This window comes from Brachyhypopomus gauderio, unplaced genomic scaffold (genome assembly GCF_052324685.1).
Source record: "Brachyhypopomus gauderio isolate BG-103 unplaced genomic scaffold, BGAUD_0.2 sc137, whole genome shotgun sequence".
NCBI lineage: Eukaryota > Metazoa > Chordata > Actinopteri > Gymnotiformes > Hypopomidae > Brachyhypopomus > Brachyhypopomus gauderio.
The window spans coordinates 467,927-493,484 of record NW_027506958.1 but is presented as its reverse complement, the minus strand read 5'-3'; the positions used below and the strand labels follow the sequence as shown (position 1 = coordinate 493,484).

At 40.8% G+C, this 25,558-nt stretch overlaps 3 protein-coding genes across 5 annotated transcripts; 1 reads left to right on the top strand and 2 right to left on the bottom strand.

Annotated features, from left to right (window-relative positions):
* Nucleotides 1-675: 675 nt before the first annotated feature.
* Nucleotides 676-2,374, bottom strand: LOC143500210 (GTPase IMAP family member 4-like; the record flags this gene model as incomplete). The annotated part of the gene is made up of 3 exons (XM_076994230.1): nt 2,192-2,374; nt 1,668-1,734; nt 676-1,418 (listed from the first exon to the last, which is right to left on the bottom strand). Coding segments are annotated over exons 2-3 (801 nt in total), but the record flags the coding sequence as incomplete, so codon positions are not given.
* Nucleotides 2,375-5,200: 2,826 nt separating this feature from the next.
* LOC143500205 (GTPase IMAP family member 4-like) lies at nt 5,201-24,844 on the bottom strand. 3 transcript variants are annotated; one of them, XM_076994223.1, is made up of 4 exons: nt 24,233-24,284; nt 20,149-20,222; nt 10,855-10,937; nt 5,201-10,686 (listed from the first exon to the last, which is right to left on the bottom strand). In XM_076994223.1, exons 3-4 carry the CDS (start codon nt 10,856-10,858, stop codon nt 9,917-9,919), a joined length of 774 nt encoding a protein of 257 aa, XP_076850338.1. In that variant the 5' UTR covers nt 10,859-10,937; nt 20,149-20,222; nt 24,233-24,284; the 3' UTR covers nt 5,201-9,916. The 3 variants fall into 3 exon arrangements, with proteins under 3 accessions (XP_076850338.1, XP_076850341.1, XP_076850339.1); XM_076994226.1 differs by lacking the exons at nt 20,149-20,222; nt 24,233-24,284 and adding an exon at nt 24,712-24,844; XM_076994224.1 differs by lacking the exon at nt 20,149-20,222 and having other exon boundaries at nt 24,233-24,695.
* LOC143500204 (uncharacterized) lies at nt 11,169-19,881 on the top strand. Its single transcript, XM_076994222.1, has one exon. It carries the CDS (start codon nt 12,597-12,599, stop codon nt 18,528-18,530), a length of 5,934 nt encoding a protein of 1,977 aa, XP_076850337.1. The 5' UTR covers nt 11,169-12,596; the 3' UTR covers nt 18,531-19,881.
* Nucleotides 24,845-25,558: the final 714 nt, after the last annotated feature.

The window sequence follows — 25,558 nt, the reverse complement described above, 5'->3', positions numbered from 1 at the left end:
CTGGCCAGAACAGCAAAAGTGTGGGAGGAAAGAACTGGAGTCGTTTAGCAGATGCTGTAATATGTGTCGCTCGGGGGGTCTTCATGACACACAACAACGAGGAAAAACTGGTAGGAACTGGTGATCATTGCCCTGGTGTAGGTGGTACCAGGTGAGGGTCGTCAGTACTCAGGTGTAGGGGTGTGGTGTGATGTGTGATGTGTCCAAGAGGTTTGTTGTGAATGGTAGCTGTGATCGGTGCTTGTCATTTGTCATTAAGGTAAATGTCATTTTTCAAAGTATAACATAAGGTAGAAAAAAAAATCATATTTAAACATATAAACATAAGCAGAATTTTATATAAACTACTCCAGTATGTTCACACAAATAAGCATGTTCTCATCTCTTGCTAATCACATTCATCAAACAAAAAATTTCTGTTTAAATACACTAAGATAATTTTGTAACAAATGTTAAAGGTAATTATATGGATTGTAAGTCTGGTAACAATTTAATAATTATTTCTATGACCTCTGGTGACTTTTAGGGCCATTCAGGCCTTTATCATTGCATGATGTTCAGTTTTTGCTCCTTCTGATGCATCAAAACCTCTAATTCCTTCAGCTGATCCTCTTAAATGTTCTTCCCAGTGTTCCAGTCCTAACACAAAAGGCCAAAGAAAGCCCACAGCAATACCACATTTGCCATCCCTGCTAAGTTTACCATACAAGTATGAACTCTCTGCTGTGCTTTTTCTCTCATCTTAATATCTGGAGCGTCTCCACTCTCTTCACATAAAGTTTTATTCTCTGCAGCTTCATGTACAGCCTGTAACATCTCATTGGTGTAACACTGTCCTCCATTCTCCTTCACCATCTCCTCTATGGTGTTCAGTATCTTCTCTACCTGAACCCTGTTACTCCTGTACCCATCCTGCTGCTCATTCCAGTACTTATTATCAACAACATGAACACGACCTCCACATTTATTCACAAGATCCTGTAACTCTGTACTCTGGTTCACAAAGTCTTCAATAGTCTGACCCTCACAGAGTAGATCACCAAAGGTGAAGAGGACCACTGCATATTTTAGAGCCTCCTCTCCAAATGACTTTGTTATTTCTTCCACAGTTTCTCTCTCATGCTTTGTGTACCTTCCCACTTTGAGCACAATCACAAATGCATGTGGCCCTGGTGCACACTCAGTAATGCATCTTAATATTTCAGAGTTTAATTCCTGTGAAGACAGGTCGGTATTAAAAAATCCAGGCGTGTCAACCAATGTTACTTCATTTTCATTTTTCTTTAAGTAACATTTTTTAGTTAGTGACCAGAGTGTTCCAGTAGGAAATACGTCTTCACCGAGTATCAAATTTCCACAGCTGCTTTTACCATCACCCGTTTTCCCAAGAAGCACAATCCTCCGTTCAGCCATGACTCCTATTAAGAGACAAAAGCTCATTGATGGATAGCAGTTTATCTTTCTCAGATGATATTAGAACATCTAAGCATAGAATATGAGAATTTGCTTAGAATTTGAGTTAAGCTCAGATCCTTTAGCTTACATTAGTGTCACTGGTGCATTTGAAAGGTGCTATAGAAGTGGAAATTATTATTATTATTATTATAAATGGTCATTTTGGGGTATATTGTGGGATATATTGTGTGGTATTGTGAGGTAGACTATACCTATATCACTAGTGACGCAGAATCCAGGAGACACTCTCCAGTAATGTTGTCTCAACATGGGTGAATTCTTATAGAAAACCAGAACTTGCTTTACTAACAGAAATATAGATAACAAGTCCCACTTAATCCCATGTGGACACAGATGACCTAACATACCCAATTCATGTATCACCAGACCATTTTCTACTTAATGAAAAGTCATTTTGATTTAAGAATGTCATGCAGTCTAAATAAAGACAACATATACTGTATAGGTAAATATATGGATTTTGTATCGTTCTAATGGTGATCTAAAAACATACAGTATACTTCCAGGTCTGTTAAACATCAATGTATGTGTTCACTTAAAGGATCAACTGTTGTTTTATAAATGCAGTGACACAGACCTAAACTACAGAAAACAGTTTAATTGGAAGCCAAATGAGCTTAAGAGAAGTGAAGCACTCAAAAGTCAGTTCTACTGGTTATTCAATGGCTAGACACTAAAAACAAAAGACTTTGGTACCTTTTCTGTCCTCACTCACCTCAGTCAGGCATTTCAGAGTCCCAAGAGCGACAGAATCCTGTGACCTTTGTATGTTTAAAATGAAACAACAAAACAAGATCCAACTCAAGCCGGTTGTTGCTGGTCCTCTGTTTCATATTTACGACCAGTCAAACTTCACCGAATTCACATTCTCTGCTGCTTTGCTGACGCACTACAGGGAATAGTGATTGTGATTATTGCATGACAATGTGTAAACGAGTCACAGCCACTTATCAATGATCTGGTCTCTTTTGTTTATTGGTTTGGTTTCAGTTGCAGAGACTTTCAAATGATTTATAATATATAAGTTGAACATTCATTAAAAAAAGCTTCTTCATAGTTGTTTTTGTCGGTTGCTTGTGTTTTTTTTCAATCTATGTCTCTATACATCATCCTTTACACTCCTAAGCAAAAAAATACACAAAAGTTTACATTTCCTAATAATAGTATATACTCCAAACCCAATATTAGCTTGTAATTGTTTTAAATTGTCTCACCAGCAAATTAGGATAATGATCAAGATATTTTGAACATTAAGACATGTTGCAGTTGTATTTAATATCAAAACATCTTAATCTTTTTCTGCTTTTATGTTTGTTACCCATTACCCACATGTAGGAAGATTTGATGTATTCATGTTTTGATTTATGGAGATATGTTCTCAGAAATGCTGATTTGTGGTGCACACGTGGAGTTAGAAATTTATTGTTTTGGTTTCTACTCCAGAGACAGCAATTTTTTTGTTATTAATCACATGATTAAATTCAATCTGATCATGCTACCACAGAAATATTCCCACATCCCTCTGGGATCAAATCTGTTTCTAGGGTCCTATGTTCCTCAGTTCAATATTTAATAGTTAACACATTAACTCGCCCATTATGGTCAAAAGGGACCCATTTCATGTGTATTTCATGTACAAACACTAAGCCTCAAATAAACTAAATCCTAAACCAGTGAACAAATACCACTGGAACATGGAACCCTGGGAACATGATGCTCCTGTTAATACGTGTGTAACTAACATACTGTCTTCTGTGTGATCATACAGTTATGGGGTGATCTTCATTACTTAGGCTACATAATTACACTACCTAATTCTTACAAGTAAATATCTATAGGCATGCAGTGAAGTTGGTAGGTAGGGTTAATGTAAATACAAGTATATTTTCATTTAGCAAAATGATGAGACTGTATCAGTGAGGGACCTGCTACATAAGATATGAAGAATTCAGCTGATTATCTGCTGAATCTAGTCATACATGTTTTAATGCTGGTCACACTGTTCTGATAAGATAAAAGTCATAGGGAATCTGATCAGGGTGGCTGTTATAAAAGTCAAAGGCATGCAAACAAGTTTCAGTTTTCATTCATTCTCAAGTAGCTTACTGTACATGAGAGAAGCAAATTTTAAGGTTACATTAAGCTTAAAATAGCACAAAAATCAGTTAAAACATTTCTATGGCACACAGCCCTATTGTTTGTAATGTTTATTTATAATTCAGACCAGCACGCATTGCACGATTTGTTGTAAAGTTATTTATGAAATATGGTTTAATGCTGTTTCTGTTGCACATGTAGGGAGGGGCCATCTACACCTGCCCTTTATATATAGAATTCTATTTTCTCTCTCTCTCTCTCTCTCTCTCTCTCTCTGACACATAGAGGGACACACAGGGAGTTTTGAACTTTTTCTTTCTACAATTTATGTCCATGTTGTTCATGTAATATCATGTAAGCAGACATGAATAGTACACCAGTCTTTATCAATTGCCAGTATAAGACATTAAAACAAGGAGGGCAGGACAGAATATCTGAATAATGAAAGATGAAAACCCTAATCAACACCGCCCTCTATTGGTTGTATTAAAGTGTGACACATTACAGTGTAAAACCACTCCTCTCCAAACAGTACAAGGCACTGTTATGTGATGGGTTTTGCACTGCATGGTACATCTGGCCTTGTAAAACAGATTCATATATCTACAAACATGTTTGCCTACAGCATTATGAGCATGGATGTTCAAACTAACTGTCAACCAATCTCGGGTTATGAAGCCACATGACCCCAGCACCAGATGATAATCACATCCATGCCAGACTGCTGGCTGGTTGTGGTCACACCACCACGGTGGTGCTGCACTGGGGACGTCTTGCTCACCATCTGCCATGTACCTTCACCCTGAGGATGGACCCAGTAGGCACTGCTGCTTTGTGCAGCATCACTGGCAGACTGTTGGCTGGTAGACGTCAAACCAGAACTCACAATGTGGGTCTGTGCAGTCTGCCCTTTATTAGCACCCTGGGCAGGGTGAGATCCAGGATAACACAAGATAGTCAAAGCAGCTCTGGCACTTTTGAGACTGGGTAGAATGCCGGGAAGATTAGAGACTAGAAATCTGCAGTGTAAATACAACATAATGAGGAACGGCCTGCTATCGCCTTTTAGCACAGCATCACTGACAGAAGAACTCACACTGGGTCCCTGCAGCAGAGACTGAGCAGTGTAATCATGGCTAAAGGGCTGCAGAGTGCTCACATCCTGGGAACATACATTACACGTCCATAATAACTGATTCTGTTTTCTTGGACACCATCACTGGAAGACTGACTGGTAGAGAACAAGCCAGAACTCGCACTGGATCTTTTACCAGCAAAGGAAAACTTTCCTCATTTAAGGAGCCGTTGGAAGAGTCTTTCACACATGACTGAGTATGCAGGTTCACACAAGTATGTACTAGCATGTTTTGGAAGTTTCTCATCTTCCAAGTTTAACCCATCTAATCCCAGTTTTCCCAACTGTGTGAGTTCATGAATAATGCTTGTAACGCATTACAAACACAATGTCTATATATGCAAGTTAAAATCTAACACATATCAAACAAGACAAAATAAGACATATTTGTATTATGTAGTAGTACTGAGTAGACAAATAGACATTGATTTATTTTAAGCCAAATGTGAATACATTTGTACATCTTGTGGGACCATGACATAAATGTGACAATATAATGTTATTTAAATATGAAAAGTAGACCCTTCTAGGTATAATGTTTTTTGGAAAGGGCTGGACACAATCGCAGGATCAAGAACGTTCACAATGTAACAATTTAAAACTAATTTTGTTCCCAGTTGTAAGTGTGTTTTCCTAATTGTTGTGCCTTAAATGGATAGAAAAAAGTTATTATTCCCTGTAAACATTGCTTTTGTGTTCAGCACAATGATATTTTGAAATGTATCTATTTTTAAGAATATTCACGGTATTTCAAGAGATTTCAAGAAGCTTCTGGAATTGTGAGAACTATCAAAGAAGTTTCTAGAACTATGCAGAAATATATCTAGAACTTTCTGGCACTGTACAGAACTGTATAAATACAGTTATATAGGGCCACTATAGCCCTTCCTGAACTAGGGTGTACACACCAGTGTATTTTAGTGCCGGTCCCAAGCCCGGATAAATAGGGAGGGTTGCGTCAGGAAGGGCATCCAGTGTAAAAACTGCGCTAAAACAAATGATGCGGATCAAAAACAGAAATTCCATACCGGATCGGTTGAGGCCCGGGTTAACAACGACCGCCACTAGTGCTGTTGTCCAACAGGGTATTAGTGGAAATTGGACTACTGTTGGGACAAGGAGGAGGAGGAGAGGGGGGAAGAGGGTTCTGAAGTTGAAGGAGAGGAGGCAGAGCAGGAAGGTGGAGGTTAGAGTTGGTACGTTGAATGTGAGCTCTATGACAGGTAAAGGGAGAGAGCTAGCTGATGCGATGGAGAGGAGGAAGATAGATGTACTGTGTGTACAGGAGACCAAGTGGAAGGGGAGCAAGGCCAGCAGCATTGGTGGTGGCTTCAAACTCTTCTATCATGGTGTAGACAGGAAGAGAAATGGAGTAGGGGTAATCCTGAAGGATGAATTTAGTAAGAGTGTAGTGGAGGTAAAGAGAGTAAGTGACAGGGTGATCTGTGAAAAGTTAGAGACTGATGGGGTGATGATGAATGTCATCAGTACTTATGCTCCTCAGGTAGGTTGTGATGTGGAGGAGAAAGAAGAATTCTGGACAGAGTTAGAAGAAGTTGTTTTGCAGGTTCCTAAATAAGAGAGAGTGGTTATTGGAGCAGATTTAAATGGACATGTTGGTGGAGGGAACAGTGGTGATGAGGAGGTGTTGGGTAGATATGGTGTTAATGAAAGGAATACGGAAGGACAGATGGTGGTAGATTTTGCTAAAAGGATAAAGATGGCTGTAGTTAACACATACTTTAATAAAAAGGAAGAGCACAGGGTAACGTATAAGAGTGGGGAAAGATGCACACAGGTTAACTATATCCTCTGTAGGAGACAAAACCTGAAAAGAAGTTAGTGATTGCAAGGTGTTACCAGGGGAGAGTGTAGCTAAACAGCATAGGATGGTGATATGTAGGATGTAGATGGTGATATGTAGGATGTAGATGGTGATATGTAGGATGTAGATGGTGATATGTAGGATGTAGATGGTGATATGTAGGATGTAGATGGTGATATGTAGGATGTAGATGGTGATATGTAGGATGTAGATGGTGATATGTAGGATGTAGATGGTGATATGTAGGATGTAGATGGTGATATGTAAGATGTAGATGGTGATATGTAGGATGTAGATGGTGATATGTAAGATGTAGATGGTGATATGTAGGATGTAGATGGTGATATGTAGGATGTAGATGGTGATATGTAGGATGTAGATGGTGATATGTAGGATGTAGATGGTGATATGTAGGATGTAGATGGTGATATGTAGGATGTAGATGGTGATATGTAAGATGGTTTTGGAGGTGAAGAAGAGGAAGAGAGTGAGAGCAGAACCTAAGATCATGTGGTGGAAGTTAAAGGACTGTGGTGTAAAATTCAGGGGTGAGGTGAGGCAGGTACTGGGTAATGGTGGTGGTGTTCTGGATACCTGGGATGAGACTTCAAATGCAGTGAGGGATGTGGCTAGGAAGGTACTTATGACCTCAGGACAGAGGAAGATAGACAAGGAGTCGTGGTGGTGGAATGAGGAAGTTCAGGAAAGTTTGAGAGGAAAGCGGTTGGCTAAAAAGAATTGGGATTTTCAGCGAGATGAAGAAAGTAGACAGAGGTACAAGTTGATGTGTCGTAAGGCAAAGAGAGCAGTGGCAGAAGACATATAGCAGAAGGCATATAGCAAGCTGTATGAGAAGTTGGATACTAAGGAAGGGGAAAAGAATCTGTACAGATTGGCCAGACAGAGAAACCGTGATGGGCAGGATGTGCAGCAGGTTAGGATGATAAAGGATACAGATGAAAATGTGTTGTCTGGTGAGGAGAGTGTCTTGGGAAGGTGGAAGGGGTATTTTGTGGAACTGATGAATCAAGAGAATGAAAGGGAAAGAAGGTTAGAAGAGGTAGAGGTTGTGGATCAGGAAGTGCCTCAGGTGAGCAAGGAGGAAGTAAGGGCTGTAATTCGGAGAATGAAGTGTGGTAAGGCAGTTGGACCTGATGATATTCCAGTGGAGGCATGGAAATGTTTGGGAGAGACAGCAGTGGAGTTTTTGGAAGGTCAGAAGTGCGACGTTCTTAAAGGAAACAAAAAATGGAGACTGGTCATGCTTGAATGTTCACAGCAAAAACTCTGACACTGAAGGTGAAGGAGTAATTGAGAGGGAGACAGAAGTACTGAGTAAAGTGCAATATGAGGGCAAATCCAGTAGAGAACAAAAAAATAGAGAACAAAAAAATCTAACAGGCTTACAACAAGACAAGCTAAAGATAGCAACAATAATATGAAGGAGACAATAAGAGACATACCACAGAATGTGAAAAACAGTAGTCACGATGAACAGAAAAAGGGAAAACAAGTGAATAAATAGAAAAAGGTGGCACTAATGTTACAACCTATCTAGGTTCTAGGCTGTAACAGGGGTGTGAAGGAGTGGAATATGGATGACACAGAGGTTCAAATAAATATAAAGTATGGTGTATTTACAAATATACACAAACAGAATATATTTACAAGACAAAGTGCACACCGGTACAAACGTCAGAAGTGACCCAGGCCAAAATAACTAACAAAACCATACTAGAAAGAAACAGACATAACTATACTAACAGGGTGAAACAAAAGACAACACTACTCTGACTCCCTATATACAAAACAGATACAAACCCACAACCCAAACAAAATGGCAGCCACTTCCTACTCACCGTGTGCACATACAAACCACCAATATATATATATATATATATATATATATATACATATATATATACACACAACTCTATACAAATTATACTCAAGGGGCACGCAAATCCCAATCCACAAGGTCATACACAGTATATCAATATCTTAAATTTCACAAACACTAAACACAAGGTTGGCAAGGCAGGTTCGCAACTGGGGATCCTCCCGTTTCCTCCTTTTATCCCAGGTAGCCGAGGGCGGCGACATCACTTGATGTTCCCAGGGACATCAGGGATTCCTGGTGGAACACGGACAGGACTACCTCCCTAAAACATAATGGCTTCCCTTGAACACGTAAAAAGACAAGGTCATAACACTAATAACAATGGGTGTGGTACTAAACGAGAAGGTGTGAACATGGGAACCAAACTAAACAGCATGTGAAGAATGAAAACAGAAGAAAACCAAAGTTGAGACATGATTGACAAGTAGGGGCGGAGTCTCCAACTGAAGAATTTAATGAAATAAATGAAACTGAAAACTGCACTAAAGAGAACAAAAGCAGCTTACATCATCATAAACAGTGTTGCGAATAACGCCATTAAAAATAACGGCGTTAGGTAACGGCGTCATTTTGTCAGTAACGGGATAATATAATTAATTATTTTTCCTGTCGTTACAACGCCGTTGACGTTACTGGTCATTAAAAACAGTGCGTTACTATATATTGATATACTAACAGTAAAGGGAGCGGACCGCTGCCCAGGCTAGTGAGGAGTAACAGATCTCGATAGGTCACAGTTCTCTGTGTAACCCCTGTTTAACTTAACAAGTCAGTAAGCGATTGGCTAAGGCAGCATTATGGTAGCCAATCAGAGCCAGTGTTTTTACACGCGCGCCGAAGCACACCAGTGACACAGGACATGGAGAGGAGGCAGAAATGGCGAGTCAGGAGCAAGCCGAAGAAAAATGAGCATTTTCAAGGTGGCGATATAAACATTTAAGAAAATACTTGAAGTTCATGAATGTCTACCAGACTGGGTATTTGATTTATTTAATTATGAATAGAGGTTTTATTGTTAAGTTTATTTCTGTTGTCAACAAACCAGTTGTCTCAGGTTGAGAGAATTTAATTTAATTTCATAGATGTAAATGCACTTTATATAGTGTAACTGTTTACTTTTGCTTTTTTTTTAATTTTTTTTTTTTTACAAAGATTTGGGATTTTAAAGGATTTTATCCTGCATTGGTCTGTTGATGTGCAATAAATATCAAAAGTTAAACACCTTTCTGATCTACTCATTTCAACTGACTGTGAAAACAGCTTTTTCAAAAAATCCTTATTCATTGGCATATAACTTTTTTTAAACTGTAATGCAAATAGTTACATTCCCTGGTAATGAGTTACTTTTATTATAGAGTAATTCAGTTACTAACTCAGTTACTTTTTTGAACAAGTAGTGAGTAACTATAACTAATTACTTTTTTAAAGTAACATTCCCAACACTGCTCATAAATGACGAACAAGGTCAAGATAGAACACAGTCTTATAAAAGATTACATCTCTCTGATCTAAAGTTTGGGACGTTAATTGTCTTGCTTCCTCTCCTCACATTTTTTCTCATGTTAAAATCAGGAACCTCAGTACCCCCTTCACATAAAACCATATACTCTACAGGTTCATCTACTGCCTGTAACGTCTCACTGGTTTGACACTCTCCTCTATTCTCCTTCACCATCTCCTCTATGGTGTTCAGTAACTTCTCTACCTGAACCCTGTTACTCCTGTACCCATCCTGCTGCTTATTCCAGTATTTATTATCAACAACATGAACACGACCTCCACATTTATTCACAAGATCCTGTAACTCTGTATTCTCCTTCACAAAGTCTTCAATAGTCTCATCCTCATGGAGATTATAACCAAAGGTGAAGAGGACCACTGCATATTTTAGAGCCTCCTCTCCAAATGACTTTGTTATTTTTTCCACAGTTTCGATCTCATACTTTGTGTACCTTCCCACTTTGAACACAATCACAAATGCATGTGGTCCTGGTGCACACTCAGTAATGCATCGTGATATTTCAGAGTTTAGTTTCTCTGAAGAGAGCTTAGTGTTAAAAAACCCAGGTGTGTCAATCACTGTTATTTCCTTTCCATTAATGGATTTTGTCTTTGAGGAACATTGTTGAGTTATTGATGCAAATGAGCATCCAGTAGGAAATACTTCTTCACCGAGTATCAAATTTCCACTGCTGCTTTTTCCATCACCCGTTTTCCCAAGAAGCACAATCCTCTGTTTATCTAAGGCTGCGCCTAAGAGACAAAAGATCATTGATGGAAAACAGTTTATCTTTCTTGTATGATGGTAATACGAGTTACCATGATTAGAGTTTAGGTTTCATTCATATCATTCAGCTGAAGTTAGTTTTACTGGTGCATTTGATTCATCAAGCTTTGTCATTTATATAATATAGAATTTACCCATGTGTCTTTATTCCAGGACAGGTCTTTATTCCATTTATTTAATATCTCAAGAGAGGCAGAATCCTGGAGACTTTGTGCACCTAATCAGAAACAAAAATCAACTTTCTGTTCAAACAGTTTGTTGCATTTCTTAAATTTGTATTAAAGCCTTTCAAGAAATAGAGTTGTTCTATTAGTAATGGCAATTTAATTAAGGGGGCGTATTGAAATGAAATACAATTAGATAATCTTTTTTCTCCATTTACATAATCAACATGTATTTTTTAATCATTGGGTTTTAAGTTTAGGTTCAAAATGTGCATTTTTATTTCTGTAGCCCTTTGAAAAAAGAGCGATACTAAAGTAGTATTGCTAATGTTTTTCCTTGTTCTTTGTAATATACTTGTTTTTATACATTTGGAGACTGTTCTGGGTCACTGTATGTTGTTATATAAAACCGTGTTAGAATATGGAAAATACAACCATATTGTTATATATGTGTTACTGAAAGGGTTAAAAGCTACTGGGTTTGGTTGAAATGGACAGGACAAACATGTGCTTAATACACTCTAACTTTAGGTGAATCTGTCAGTTTTATTTTAGTGTCAGTGATTGGATATTTTAGCCAATTGACGCGCCTTGAGTTTTACTATTGGTTCCAGAGAGAGGGGGCGGGAAGAAAGAGGAGAGAGTGAAGCTGCGGCGGGAGAAGAAAAAAACGAAGAGAGAAATAGAATACGAGTACAGATAACACTGTTTTATTCTAAGAAGTTTAGAGTACAACGTTATTATTACTGACATAGGTGTCGGCTAGACTCTTTTAATTCAGTATAGTAACGTTTTGAGTGTTTCTGAGATTAATTCTCTAACGGAGGGAGAGTTGGGTGAGCTACAAATACACAGAACCTGTATTATTTAGCGCTGTAGTTTGGTTAGCAAAGCCAGACACGAGTATTACCCAGTTATCCTCAGCCCCAGTGAGAGACGGTCGACGGCAGGAGAGCTGTTTTAGTCGGAGAGACTGAAACGGACAGCTCAACTTTGCTTTGAGTGAGAGGGAGAACCATCAACTCCATAGCGTGTGAAGCTAAAGCTGCAGGGAGCGAGTGAGAGGGCGAGCGATCGAGCAGGCAGAGAAAGGGAGCCATAGATGACTAGAGACGCTCATTTAAAAGAGGTACTGTAGCACACCATTTTATTTCACTTTATTTTTGCTCCACGGAGTGAAGCGGCCGGTGTTCGTTATTGTTTTATGGCCTCGCCGAACCCGAGCAACGAAACAGGCCTGCAACGGGGTGGGAAGTGACTAGACGTTATTCGTGGAACGTCCTTTGGGTTGGACTCGTGGTTGATTTTTTTTTTAAATATGATTTGCATACATGTTCTAAAGAGTGTGTAATAAAAGGGCAATGTTACACAATTCATGTATTAATTTCGTGTTAGTCTATGCAGTAAGAGAAATAAGAGATTGTGATTGAACAGGTAGGCTACACCTATTTAACTAAAAAGACACTTGTGAATTTCTGAATGTTTTTATGATATAGTTAACGAACCCCGCGCCCTATCTATTTTACCCGAGGTGACTGTAATAAATAAATTTAAAAGGGATAGGAGCGCTACACAAAATGGAGGCACCGCTGGGATATTTTTAAATTTAGCTAGACACAGGAAGGTAAAACATTGTTCTTTTTTATTATTTTTACTTAATCTACTGGTAGTCATTCTATTAAAAAAATAAATAAATAAATAAAACGAAATAAATGGAGCAACCATTGTATTCTAGATTTCAGACAGATCTTCAGAACTGGTGTAAAGGGGAGGAGTTAGATATCCACCATGCCATGTTGGTGGTTGGTGTGGGGGATGATGATAGCATTAGCCAAATTGAAGAAGTACTTCATACAGTCTGTTGCTGGGGAAGGGTTAGAGTCCGTGGGAAAACGTTTGATGCTGAGACTAATAGTTTAGTCGCTCTATGTGAGTGCAGAGAACAGTTAAACACCCTTAGTGTCCCACCTGAAGTACGACCACCCAATGGTTCTTCACCGTGGAAGATCGTTACAATACACCCAGCTCATGCTACTTCAGATGAGTTTTCTGAGAAGCTGCAAAAGTTCCTGTTGGCTGAAGGGAAAAGAATTGAGGACTTGCAGTTTTTCTGTCGTCCCCCAAGCCCTAAAGACAGTGCGGTAGAATCTTTAGCCCGCGTTATGGGAGAATTTATGAGCCAGTCACTAAAAGCTCCCTCTGAAAATCACCACTACCGCCGTCTCAGACCCTTTTCAGGTACTACTCCCACTCCTGCAGGGGAGGAACAGTTAGAGCCATGGATTGAACAAGCTACTCTGCTGATAGAGGAGAGTGACTGTTCTGAAAAAGAAAAAAGGAGAAGAGTCTTTGAGAATCTAAAAGGTCCAGCTTTTGAAATCGTAAGAGCTTTGAGATTCACTAATCCTGATGCACAAGCCGAAGAGTATCTGGAGGCCATTAATCGAGCTTTTGGATCTACTGAATCTGGGGAGGATTTATATTTTTCTTTTCGTTTAATGCAACAAAAGACAGGGGAAAAATTGTCTGACTTTGTTCGGAGACTAGAACCACTTTTAGCTCGTGTAGTTCAGAAGGGTGGCCTGCGGGCCAGGGATATGGATAGAGTAAGAGTGGAGCAACTGCTCAGAGGTGCATTGGGGGCAGACCTGATGTTACTACAGCTACGGCTAAAAGAGAGGAGAAATAACCCTCCTACTTTTCTGGATTTGTTAAGTGAGATCAGAGCAGAAGAGGAATATGAAAGGTCTCGTCATAAAATTTGTCCTCGTGTGCGCCAGGTGAACACTCAAGAGAATGCAGATTCAGACAGTGTTACCATTCAACACTTGAAAACAGAGTTAAAGAGATTGAAAGAACAGATTGCTGGGTGGGCAGAGAGGCCTGTGAGAAATGCTGATGATCCACAACCGTCCTTGTCCACTGTCTTCCAGTCAGATAGTGAAGATAGCTCAGCAGAAGTTGTAGCATTGCAGAAACAATTCAGTCGTATGAAACAAAAAGTCAAAAATGTTCAGGCGGAGACCCGTAACCCTGTCATGATAGCTGCTAATGCTCAAGTAGCCATGACCAAGAACCCCACATCTACTGAGACTCAGCAAGTGAAGGGAAGAGATGGTGACTACTTTTGCTACCGATGTGGAGGAGATGGGCATATTGCCACAAAGTGCACACTGCCTGAAAATGAAAAGAGAGTAATCCAGAAACTAATTGCCTCTCTGCGTAGAGCTAAAGATAAACAGAGTGCCAAAAGTGAACAAACCCGGAAAGCGCATGCTTGTTCAGTACGAGAATATACTGCCAACACTATGAACATTACATCAGTACCTGAGGGACTCATAGGCCCTTCACCTACAGTGACACTGCAGATAAATGGCCAGCCCTGTTCAGCACTGTTAGATAGTGGGTCGCAAGTGACCATTATCTTTGAAGACTGGTATAATCAGTACCTGTCTTATGTCCCTATTCAGCAGGTGTCAGGTCTAGCAATATGGGGCCTAAGTGAATCCAGTTATCCATACAAAGGCTATGTGGTAGTGGATGTGCAGTTTCCAAAAGAGTTCACTGGTAGCATTGAGACTCTGTCTGTTCTGGCATTGATTTGCCCTGGTCCGAAAACCCCAGACCAGACCCCAGTTATATTGGGGACTAATGCCAGTTTATTCAGAAGACTAGCGTCTCTGTGCAACCTGAATTCCAGCTCCATGTTTGCACAGGCACTGGGCATAAATTGTAAGCCCATCAATAATGAGCTAACTTCTCTTAAAGAAGAAAGTGAAAACCCAGAGGAAGTTGTGGGTTTTGTCAAATGGGAAGGGCCTGGACATCTGGTTATCCCTCCTCTTAACAGCTGCCGTGTACAATGCAGGGTTGATCTGCATGGTTCCCTACCCAAAGGTACATTGCTAATAGAGGCAAATGAAGCTGAGCCATTGCCTCAAGGCTTGTTACTTCAGCCCGTAGTAGCTCCCACATCCGCCGTCGATGTCAACAGTTTTTCTGTGCTGTTGCAGAATGAAAGCATGAAGGAGATCACTGTGCATGAGGGCAAACCTATTGGACAGGTGCAGATCACTGATGTTGCAGCACCCAGTTTGGGCAGTGAAGCACCTGAAAGCATAGATCCGAGACTCATTGACTTTGGGGACTCTCCACTTCCAAACGAGTGGAAAGAAAGGCTGAGACGGAAGCTATGTAATAGGCGACAAGTATTTTCCTTGCACGAGTGGGAAGTAGGCCTAGCCAAAGGGGTAGAACACAATATTCGGCTATCAGATCCACGACCCTTTCGTGAGCGTTCTCGACGCATAGCATATGCTGACATTGAAGATGTCAGGAAACACCTCCAGGACCTTCTAGCTGCAGGCATAATCAAAGAGTCAAGAAGCCCATACGCATCACCAATAGTGATCGCACGGAAAAAGAATGGCAACATCAGAATGTGTATAGACTACAGAACTCTCAACAGCAAAACTGTACCTGACCAGTACACAACTCCACGCATTGATGATGCTTTGGACTGTCTGAGTGGTAGTCGCTGGTTTTCCGTGTTAGACTTGAGGAGTGGTTACTACCAGATCGCTATGTCTGAACAAGACCAAGAAAAGACTGCCTTCATTTGTCCTTTAGGTTTCTATCAATTCCAGAGGATGCCACAAGGCATCACTGGAGCTCCAGCTACCTTCCAGCGATTGATGGAGAAAGCTGTGGGTGACATGAACCTGCTACAAGTTCTGGTTTACCTAGATGATTTGATCATTTTTGGTGCCACGTTAGAAGAGCATGAAGAGAGGCTTTTCAGAGTACTTGACCGGCTGGAGGAAGTAGGTTTGAAAATTTCATTGGACAAGTGTCACTTTTGTCAGTCTAAAGTGAAATATGTAGGCCACATAATATCAGCAGAAGGCATTGCTGCAGATCCAGACAAGATTGAAACTGTCACACAGTGGCCTCAGCCGACAGATTTGAAGTCTCTCAGGTCATTTCTTGGCTTCTGTGGCTACTATCGCCGGTTTATAGCTGGCTACTCCTCAATAGTGAGGCCATTGACAGATCTAACAAAGGGGTACCCTCCTAACCACAGTCGGAAAGGAACACACCCCAAAAGGGATGGTGGAAAGTCAAAACCTCCGATGTATTTTCGTGAGTCTGAACCTTTTGGTGATAGATGGACTGATGCCTGTACGACAGCTTTCTGTGAGATCATTAGTTGTCTCACTAGCGCACCTGTTCTGGCCTTTGCTGATCCAAATAAGCCCTATGTGCTACATGTGGATGCTAGCTTGAGTGGACTCGGCGCTGTGTTGAATCAGGAGCACCCTGAGGGGCTAAGACCTGTTGCTTTTGCCAGCCGAGGGCTGAGTGCCGCTGAGCAGAACTACCATATACACCAGCTGGAGTTCTTGGCTCTCAAGTGGGCTGTCGTGGACAAATTTCACGATTATCTGTATGGAGTGAGATTCTCCGTAAGAACAGATAATAACCCACTCACCTATGTGCTTAGCTCTGCCAGGCTTAACGCCACTGGTCATAGGTGGTTAGCTGCCCTGGCCACATATGATTTTGAGATCCAATACCGGCCAGGGAAAAGCAACATTGATGCTGATCTGTTGTCCCGGAAAGAGGAGAAAGACCATGCTGAACCATGGAAAGAGATTTCTCAGACAGAGGTAAAAGCCATTTGTAAGTGTGCCAATGTCCAGACCCAACCAGATAAAACTGGGTGTTTGGCAGAAAACCTGGGAGTGCCCTCTGATGGGATTCCCCTGCTGTATGCTTTCCCTACTCAGCTAGAGCTGGGACAGTTACCACAGCTGACCATGGAAGATCTGAGAAAAGCACAAACAGATGATGCCGTTATCAGGGAGGTGATAGGGTTTACCCGCTCTGGACAATGGCCCGCTGGAATACCAAATATGCATCCAGAGCTGGTTCTGATGAAAAGACATAGTACAAAGTTGATCGAGAAGAATGGATTGATGTACAGAGTCACACAGAAAAATCCTGGTGGCGAAATTCATCAGCTGCTCCTTCCTGAAAAGTTCAGAAGGCAAGTGATTAAGTCACTGCATGACGACATGGGGCATCTCGGAGTGGACAGAACCCTTGACCTTGTCAGAAGTCGTTTCTATTGGCCTAGAATGTCACAAACCGTAGAGCAGTATGTAAAGAATTGTGGAAATTGCGTTTCATGGAAGAGTCCTTGTGTACGTGCTGCCCCTCTTAATCAGATTGTCACCAATGGCCCCATGGAGTTAGTATGTATTGATTTCCTTTGCCTTGAGCCCGACTCTAAAGGATTTGCCAACATACTTGTAGTAACAGACCATTTCAGCCGTTACGCGCAGGCGTTTCCAACAAAAGATCAAAGAGCTGTGACTGTAGCTAAGGTGCTGGTAGAGAAATTCTTTGTCCATTATGGGCTACCCTCTCGCATTCACTCAGATCAGGGCCGGGACTTTGAGAGCAAGCTAATCCATGAGCTTCTGAGAGTCTTAGGGGTACGCAAGTCTAGGACCACCCCCTATCGACCCCAAGGTGACCCCCAGCCAGAACGATTTAATAGGACATTATTGTCCATGTTAGGGACATTAGAGTCTGCTCAGAAAAGACAGTGGAGCCAGCATGTAACCCAACTTGTACATGCCTACAATAGCACAAAAAACGACTCAACTGGATACTCACCTTACTACCTCATGTTTGGTAGAGAGGCCAGGCTTCCAGTAGACATCTGTTTTGGAGCGGAGGAGAGAGAGGGAGTCAGTCATTCCCGCTATGTGGAGGAACTGAGGAAAGACCTGCAGAGTGCCTATGAGCTGGCCAAGAAAGCTTCAAATCAGGTACATCTACGGAACAAGAGAAATTATGAAAAGCTGCTACGCCCACAAGTGCTTGACACTGGAGATAGAGTACTCCTGAAAAACCTAGGTTTAAAAGGCAAACACAAGCTGCAGAGTAGATGGAGCTCATTCCCATACGTTGTAGTGGGAAAGATTCCTGATTTGCCAGTATATCGGATCAAGCCTGAAAGTGGAATGGGAAGAGAGAAAACAATGCATCGTGATCATCTTCTCCCCATTGGGTGTCTGGTTAGATTAGCAGATGAGAACACCATCATGCCTGCAACCAGACCAGCAACACGTCAAACCCAAGCTGCACATCTTAAAAAGAAACCCAATTTGATTTCTCTGGAGACCACAGAGCTTGGTACAGAGGAACCCTTCAGTGATTCAGATGATGAAATTGAGTTTCAGTATTTTCGAAGAGTGGAGGAGGAGCCCTCAACCACATCAATGGATGGAGAAACCAATAACCCCTCCAGGTCAGGGCAGATAATCGAGGATCACTTGGTTGAAGGAGAAATGATTGCACTCCAAGAGGGAAATGTTGAAGACCTTCAAGATGTTGTCTTGGAACATGATGAGCCTCAGGACGAGGATGTGGTACATGAGATATTCCCAGTTCAAGACCAAGAAATCAGAGTTCATGAACCTCTAAATCCAAGAGCCCAAACTGAGATTAGTTCTATAAAACGTGAGAAAAGACAAGTTAAGCCTGTCATTAGATTAACCTATGATGAATTTGGGAAACCCACTGATCAGCCCATAACAATAGTGCATAGAGGAGTTGTAATTAAGATTGGATAGATCTGCATAAGTTTAGTAACCATAAGGGTCTCATAGGGACATGAGGACCGTTAGAGGGGGGAGAGTGTAGCCCTTTGAAAAAAGAGCGATACTAAAGTAGTATTGCTAATGTTTTTCCTTGTTCTTTGTAATATACTTGTTTTTATACATTTGGAGACTGTTCTGGGTCACTGTATGTTGTTATATAAAACCGTGTTAGAATATGGAAAATACAACCATATTGTTATATATGTGTTACTGAAAGGGTTAAAAGCTACTGGGTTTGGTTGAAATGGACAGGACAAACATGTGCTTAATACACTCTAACTTTAGGTGAATCTGTCAGTTTTATTTTAGTGTCAGTGATTGGATATTTTAGCCAATTGACGCGCCTTGAGTTTTACTATTGGTTCCAGAGAGAGGGGGCGGGAAGAAAGAGGAGAGAGTGAAGCTGCGGCGGGAGAAGAAAAAAACGAAGAGAGAAATAGAATACGAGTACAGATAACACTGTTTTATTCTAAGAAGTTTAGAGTACAACGTTATTATTACTGACATAGGTGTCGGCTAGACTCTTTTAATTCAGTATAGTAACGTTTTGAGTGTTTCTGAGATTAATTCTCTAACGGAGGGAGAGTTGGGTGAGCTACAAATACACAGAACCTGTATTATTTAGCGCTGTAGTTTGGTTAGCAAAGCCAGACACGAGTATTACCCAGTTATCCTCAGCCCCAGTGAGAGACGGTCGACGGCAGGAGAGCTGTTTTAGTCGGAGAGACTGAAACGGACAGCTCAACTTTGCTTTGAGTGAGAGGGAGAACCATCAACTCCATAGCGTGTGAAGCTAAAGCTGCAGGGAGCGAGTGAGAGGGCGAGCGATCGAGCAGGCAGAGAAAGGGAGCCATAGATGACTAGAGACGCTCATTTAAAAGAGGTACTGTAGCACACCATTTTATTTCACTTTATTTTTGCTCCACGGAGTGAAGCGGCCGGTGTTCGTTATTGTTTTATGGCCTCGCCGAACCCGAGCAACGAAACAGGCCTGCAACGGGGTGGGAAGTGACTAGACGTTATTCGTGGAACGTCCTTTGGGTTGGACTCGTGGTTGATTTTTTTTTTAAATATGATTTGCATACATGTTCTAAAGAGTGTGTAATAAAAGGGCAATGTTACACAATTCATGTATTAATTTCGTGTTAGTCTATGCAGTAAGAGAAATAAGAGATTGTGATTGAACAGGTAGGCTACACCTATTTAACTAAAAAGACACTTGTGAATTTCTGAATGTTTTTATGATATAGTTAACGAACCCCGCGCCCTATCTATTTTACCCGAGGTGACTGTAATAAATAAATTTAAAAGGGATAGGAGCGCTACATTTCTTTACCTAATACATCACTTTAAGCCAGTATCAATAGTTTGGCTGTCGTCATTCATGCACAAATCATGTGTGGTGTAGAGGGCTAAGACTGTGTGGTGTAGAAGGGTAAGACTGTGTGATGTAGAGGGGTAAGACTGTGTGGTGTAGAGGGGTAAGACTGTGTGATTAAGGGTTTATACACCTTTACAAGGTGGAATTTAAGCACTTGTATGTCACTTTAAAGGTCCATTTCAATATTTCCCAGTTCAGTACTGAACTGACCTGTTTGGGGCAGTCTGCGGATTTTTATATGACTCAAAGAGCCAATCAGGAATAAGCAAGGAAATATCTTCACACTGTAAAGCAAAATGCATTTTTGTGATTGGTTCAGAGATTAAAAAAAAAAAAAAAAGCCGTTGCTTGCATTGTGCTTGGGGGGGCAAAGACACAACTTTGTGTCCCCCTCAGCCCCCCCCCCCCCCTCCCCCCCTAGTGCCGGCCCTGCTCAAATACTAAGATAAATTATATTTTATGCAGATAATAAAAGTTCTCAATAAGAAAGAAAACTTTTATTTGTTTATGCTTAAAACAAGAATAAAAAACCTCATTGTTATGATTCGAACGAGCAGGCATGACAAGTGCATGCCTTAAGGTATTTATTAAAATAAACGCTACAGAATACTAGACAGCACACGATAAGGCAAGGGACACCACATAAGACTGATCAACTAAGGAATGTAAGCGACACGAACAGGTAAACACTAAATGGTAAATAGGAACACTAATGCATTTTGAAACACACATAACACGAAGTACACACAGCAACACGAAGTACAACGAGCAATAAACAAAGCAAAAAACTAATGGAGGATGGGGAAATAAGAACTCACCGAGGAAACTGACAAGGCAAAGAATAGAATAGAATAAAACGTTATTGTCCTGCCAAAGCAGAAAATTTTCCTTTGGTTTCACCACCATACAACACAGCACATCACAACCAATATAATAACAATAATCATAAATACATAAAACATACACAGACCTTGAAACAGATTAGTGTGTTAATATATTTGATAGCATTAGGAACAAAAGCTCCTTTATAGATCTTTTTCTCCACCAGAGGCACTCTATAGCGCCGGCCTGAAGGGAGCATCTCAAACGCAGTATGAAGAGGATGTGTCGGGTCCCTAATTATTGCTATAGCTTTCCTAGACAAGGCTCTTCTATAAAGGACGTCTAGTGACTTTTGTTGCTGGCCAATTATTTTCCCTGCCATCTTGATCATTCTGGTCAATTTACTCTTATTTAGTACTGTCAAATGTCCGTACCAGACTGAGATATTAAACACCAGAACACTCTCTATCAAACTCACATATACCTTTCCGAGGATTTTACTCTCAACCCCAACCTCCTTCAATTTCCTAATTAGATATAATCTCTGACTGGCTTTCTTACACACACGGTCAACATGATCTGCGAAACTCAGCTGATGATCCGATTGTATTCCCAAATACCTGAAACACTTCACCCTTTCTACAGATTGGTTACACAGTATAAGTAGTGGAAGAGAGTTTGTGTGATGTAAAATAAGCTCCTTAGTTTTCCCAGCATTAATTGACAAGGAGCTAGATTTACACCACTGTTCTAACTTTAAGACCTGAGCAGAATAATCAGAATCAGAGGTGGGGACTCGAGTCACATGACTTGGACTCGAGTCAGACTTGAGTCATTAATATTAAGACTTTTGACTTGACTTGAAAAAATATTCAGAGACTTAGACTTGACTTGGACTTTTACACCAATAACTTGGGACTTGAATTGGACTTGAACCTGTTTACTTGCAAAGACTTGATTTTTTTTTACACCAAATCTAAATTTTAAAACGCATATTAATATTTATAAAGTGCGCCCCATTAATTTCATTTCCGTCCTTCTGACGCAGACCAGTCCTCTGCTTTTCCATACTCTGTACGTGTGTGTGCATGAGCTGCAGCACAACCAATCAAATGGGGGGTTGGCGAACGTAAATTTTTACCGGGCGGGGTGTAAAATGGACACAAATTAAGTATTATATCGCGATCGATCGATCGCCAGGGGTTGGTGCCAGAGCGAACTAGTAACTCATTGAATCATAGATGTGGATCAGAGGTAAATAAACTAGATTTTTTTCCGTCGTGAGAAATCGGACGTGTGGCGTGAGAGCGTGTGAAGACGGTCAAATGCGTGTGTCTCACGCTCAATGCGTGAGAGTTGGCAACCCTGGGTTCCGTATCTGAACTCGGGGAAGAGAGCCTCTCTCTGTCACCATCATAATATCCAGTTCTATCTCAGCATGGATTGTGTATTTGAAGACATCTACGTCGAGAAAAAAATATATTGACAAAAGTGGAGCGAGTTTTCAGCTATGGGGACATCATTCATCGTGCACAAATGACATAGGCTACAGACTTTTGGCCAGGAAATGCAATGCAGAATAGTTTACTGAAATGTCTAAAGTTGCAGATTCCTGTTAATTGTTCAGTTCTTATATTTGTTTGTCTTGTGTCACTCACACATGTTCTCCAAGAAACCAGATAAGAGAAGAGAGGGAAAATGCTGTTATGGTTCTTTGTATTGTACTGTGAAAATATCAGCACTTTTTATTTGAACATGGAGTTCTACTTATGACTTTTTCACAGAATATTTATTTCTGGAAAATTGTAGTTTAAAGTATGAATATTTTTGCAGCTAAGTTTAACAAATTGAACTGTGCAATAAAGAGGTGTAATTTTAATTTTTTTTAATACTTCGTGTTTTCAGTTGCACATGTTTTATCAAGATTTGAGGAGAATACAGATTTTAAAAAGAACGCATGTCTATTATTTACATTTAAAATATACCTGCAACATTAGTAAAAAAAAAAAAAAAAGACTCGAAAGGACTTGAAATTCCAAGTTTCAGACTTGGGACTTGACTTGACTGATGCCTGTCTTGACTCGAGACTTGACTTGACTTGAGTGTCTTTGCTTGAGACTTGACTCGGGACTTGAGGTATAAAGACTTGGACTTACTTGAGACTTGCAAAACACTGACTTGGTCCCACCTCTGATCAGAATTATCATTATCCTTAATAAAAAGTCCAACTAGAGCCATATCATCTGCATATTTTATCAACCTAAGATTATTCTCCTGCAATCTCATCTCATTAGTATACACAGAAAAGAGTACAGGCGATAAAACACATCCTTGAGGTGCTCCTGTACTTAAAATAATCTCATCAGAAAAAATTCCCTTTATACACACTCCAGTGCACAAGGCCCCCATTCACACCCAAATCCATAAGGCGCTGTAAGAGTATGCATATCTGCATTGTATTAAAAGCCGACGTAAAATCTATAAATAGTATGCGTACGTAGGCCTTAGTCTTCTGTAAATGGCTAGCTACCATGTTCTCCATGATGAGTGTGGCATCTTCAGTCCCCCTATGTGCTTTATAAGCAAATTGTAATGGATCAAAATGGTTTCCTATGGATAAGATAAGATGATTACTGACAATTCTTTCCATAGACTTTGCCAATATAGAAGTCAAAGCAACTGGACGAAAATCATTCAGTTCTTTGGCCCCTGGCTTTTTGGGAACTGGTCTGATGATAGATGTTTTCCATGTTCTAGGAACAGTACATGTATCTAATAAAAACTGAAACAACTTAGTTAGAACAGACCTCAACTGGATAGAACATACCTTAAGGACACGTCCACAGAGGCCATCTGGTTCAGATGCTTTATATAACCCAATCTTTGATAGAGAAGTACCAACCTCTCCCTCTGAAATCTGGATTGTAGAATGCTTGGGTACCTTGGCACATATGGCACTACTCTGATTCTTAGACCCTGCAGTATCAAGTCTACTGTAAAACTGATTAAAATCATTCACAACGGAAAGATTTCCCACAATATCATCTTGCATCTTAAGGGTCCTGCCCATCATTATATTAAGTCCTTTTCAGGCAAGCCTTGGGTTCCCAGTACAAAACTGACTCTCGACCTTATCCTTAAAAACCATTTTAGCCCTTTGTGTTCTTATTCTAAGCTCTTTCCTTTTGTTTTTAACCTCTTCAGTATCACCCCTGAGGAAAGCCATCTTTCTGGCATTAAGACATATCTTCAGGTCTTTAGTTAGCCAAGGCTTATTATTAGGAAAAATTTTGAATCGAATAATAGGGACAGGGGATAATTAATTATATGACGAAACATAGAACAAGAACTCGGGAAGCGGGGGGTTACAGCAGAAACAATGAGCATAATGACAACAATAACAAAGCAGAAACAAGAGCTAAGCAAAGTCTAGGGAACATAAGATAACAGGGCAAGATAAGGAGTAACTTACGGAGAATGATCGACAAGGGAATTGAGGAGACGTGGGGAATTTAAACACAGACTACAGGGTGGAATTAAACGACACGGCTGGAAATGATAACGAAAGGGGCAGAGACACAAGGCACAGGGCGTGACGGACAGAGGCGAAACCAAGGAAACAAAGAAACAAGGTGGGGCTAGGACGAACGACTCCAGACGGGTGGAGGGAGGAGCTGTTCGTGACACATCATGTTTTGCCTTTTGCAGTTTTTACCTTTATTACAGAGAGACAGTTGAAACAGGAGGCAGGCTAACTAGGTGGGAGTGGCTACAATAACTGCAACAACAACAGCACAAAACACAGGCACATGACGGGCCTACAGAATATGGTGTAATTAGACATCAGCCCAGGAGGCAAAACAGCTTAACAGCAGTGAAGTATTTGAAAGTACATTCTATTGCAATTAATACAACCTGAGAAAAAGACAAATGTTTCTAAGACGTTTGTACCTTCACTGATGGCAGTCACTTCAGTCAGGATGTCCAACGTTTGAAGGAAGGAACGTGTGGCCTCTACATGACTAAAATGAAACAACAAATCAAGATCCTGTTCAAATCAGTTGTTGCTGGTCCTCTGTTTCATATTTGTGAGAGGAGAAACCACACGTAATTCACATTAGCCACTCCTCCCCCATTCAACTGGAAAATATGCTGCTCTGATGCACAAAAGGTGTGTTTGTTTCAGTGACCATGTGTAAAAGAGTCAAAGCTAACCAACATGTTTCTGATCACATTTCAGTTTCAGACTTTAAAATGATTTGATCCATCATTTAGACCAGGGCCCACTATCCCCCCAAAATAAACCCCCTCTCCAGAGCCAAGCAGGGCCGGTGCCACGGGGGGGCGAAAGGGGGCGTCGCCCCCTCAGGCGAGGTGTCCCACCCCCTCAATGTAAATAATAAGACCCATTTATTTTACAACAATCGCTACATGGTGCCCCCTCGGCCGCTCAACAATCGTTACACGCCACCCCCCGCTCAACAACTTACATTCAGTCAGTAGACGACTGGGCAGTTTTCATAACCTCGAACATACTACCTGTTATCTCGTACTACTTTGGTGTAGTGAATAGGAGGAAAGTATGGCATTTAGAACGGAGCCTAGATTTCCATTCTCGGTTGGTAGCAAAAGTTCATCTTCTATGTATTAAAAACGTTGATAAAACATCTGAGTGACGCACTACCGCTACTAGTGAGAAAGTGTATTGCACCTTATTCAAAATCAACGCGGCCCTCTGCGCCCCAAAGTTAAAAACTGTTGTTCTTTTGAGGCCCTCAAGGTGGTGCTCGCAGCCCAC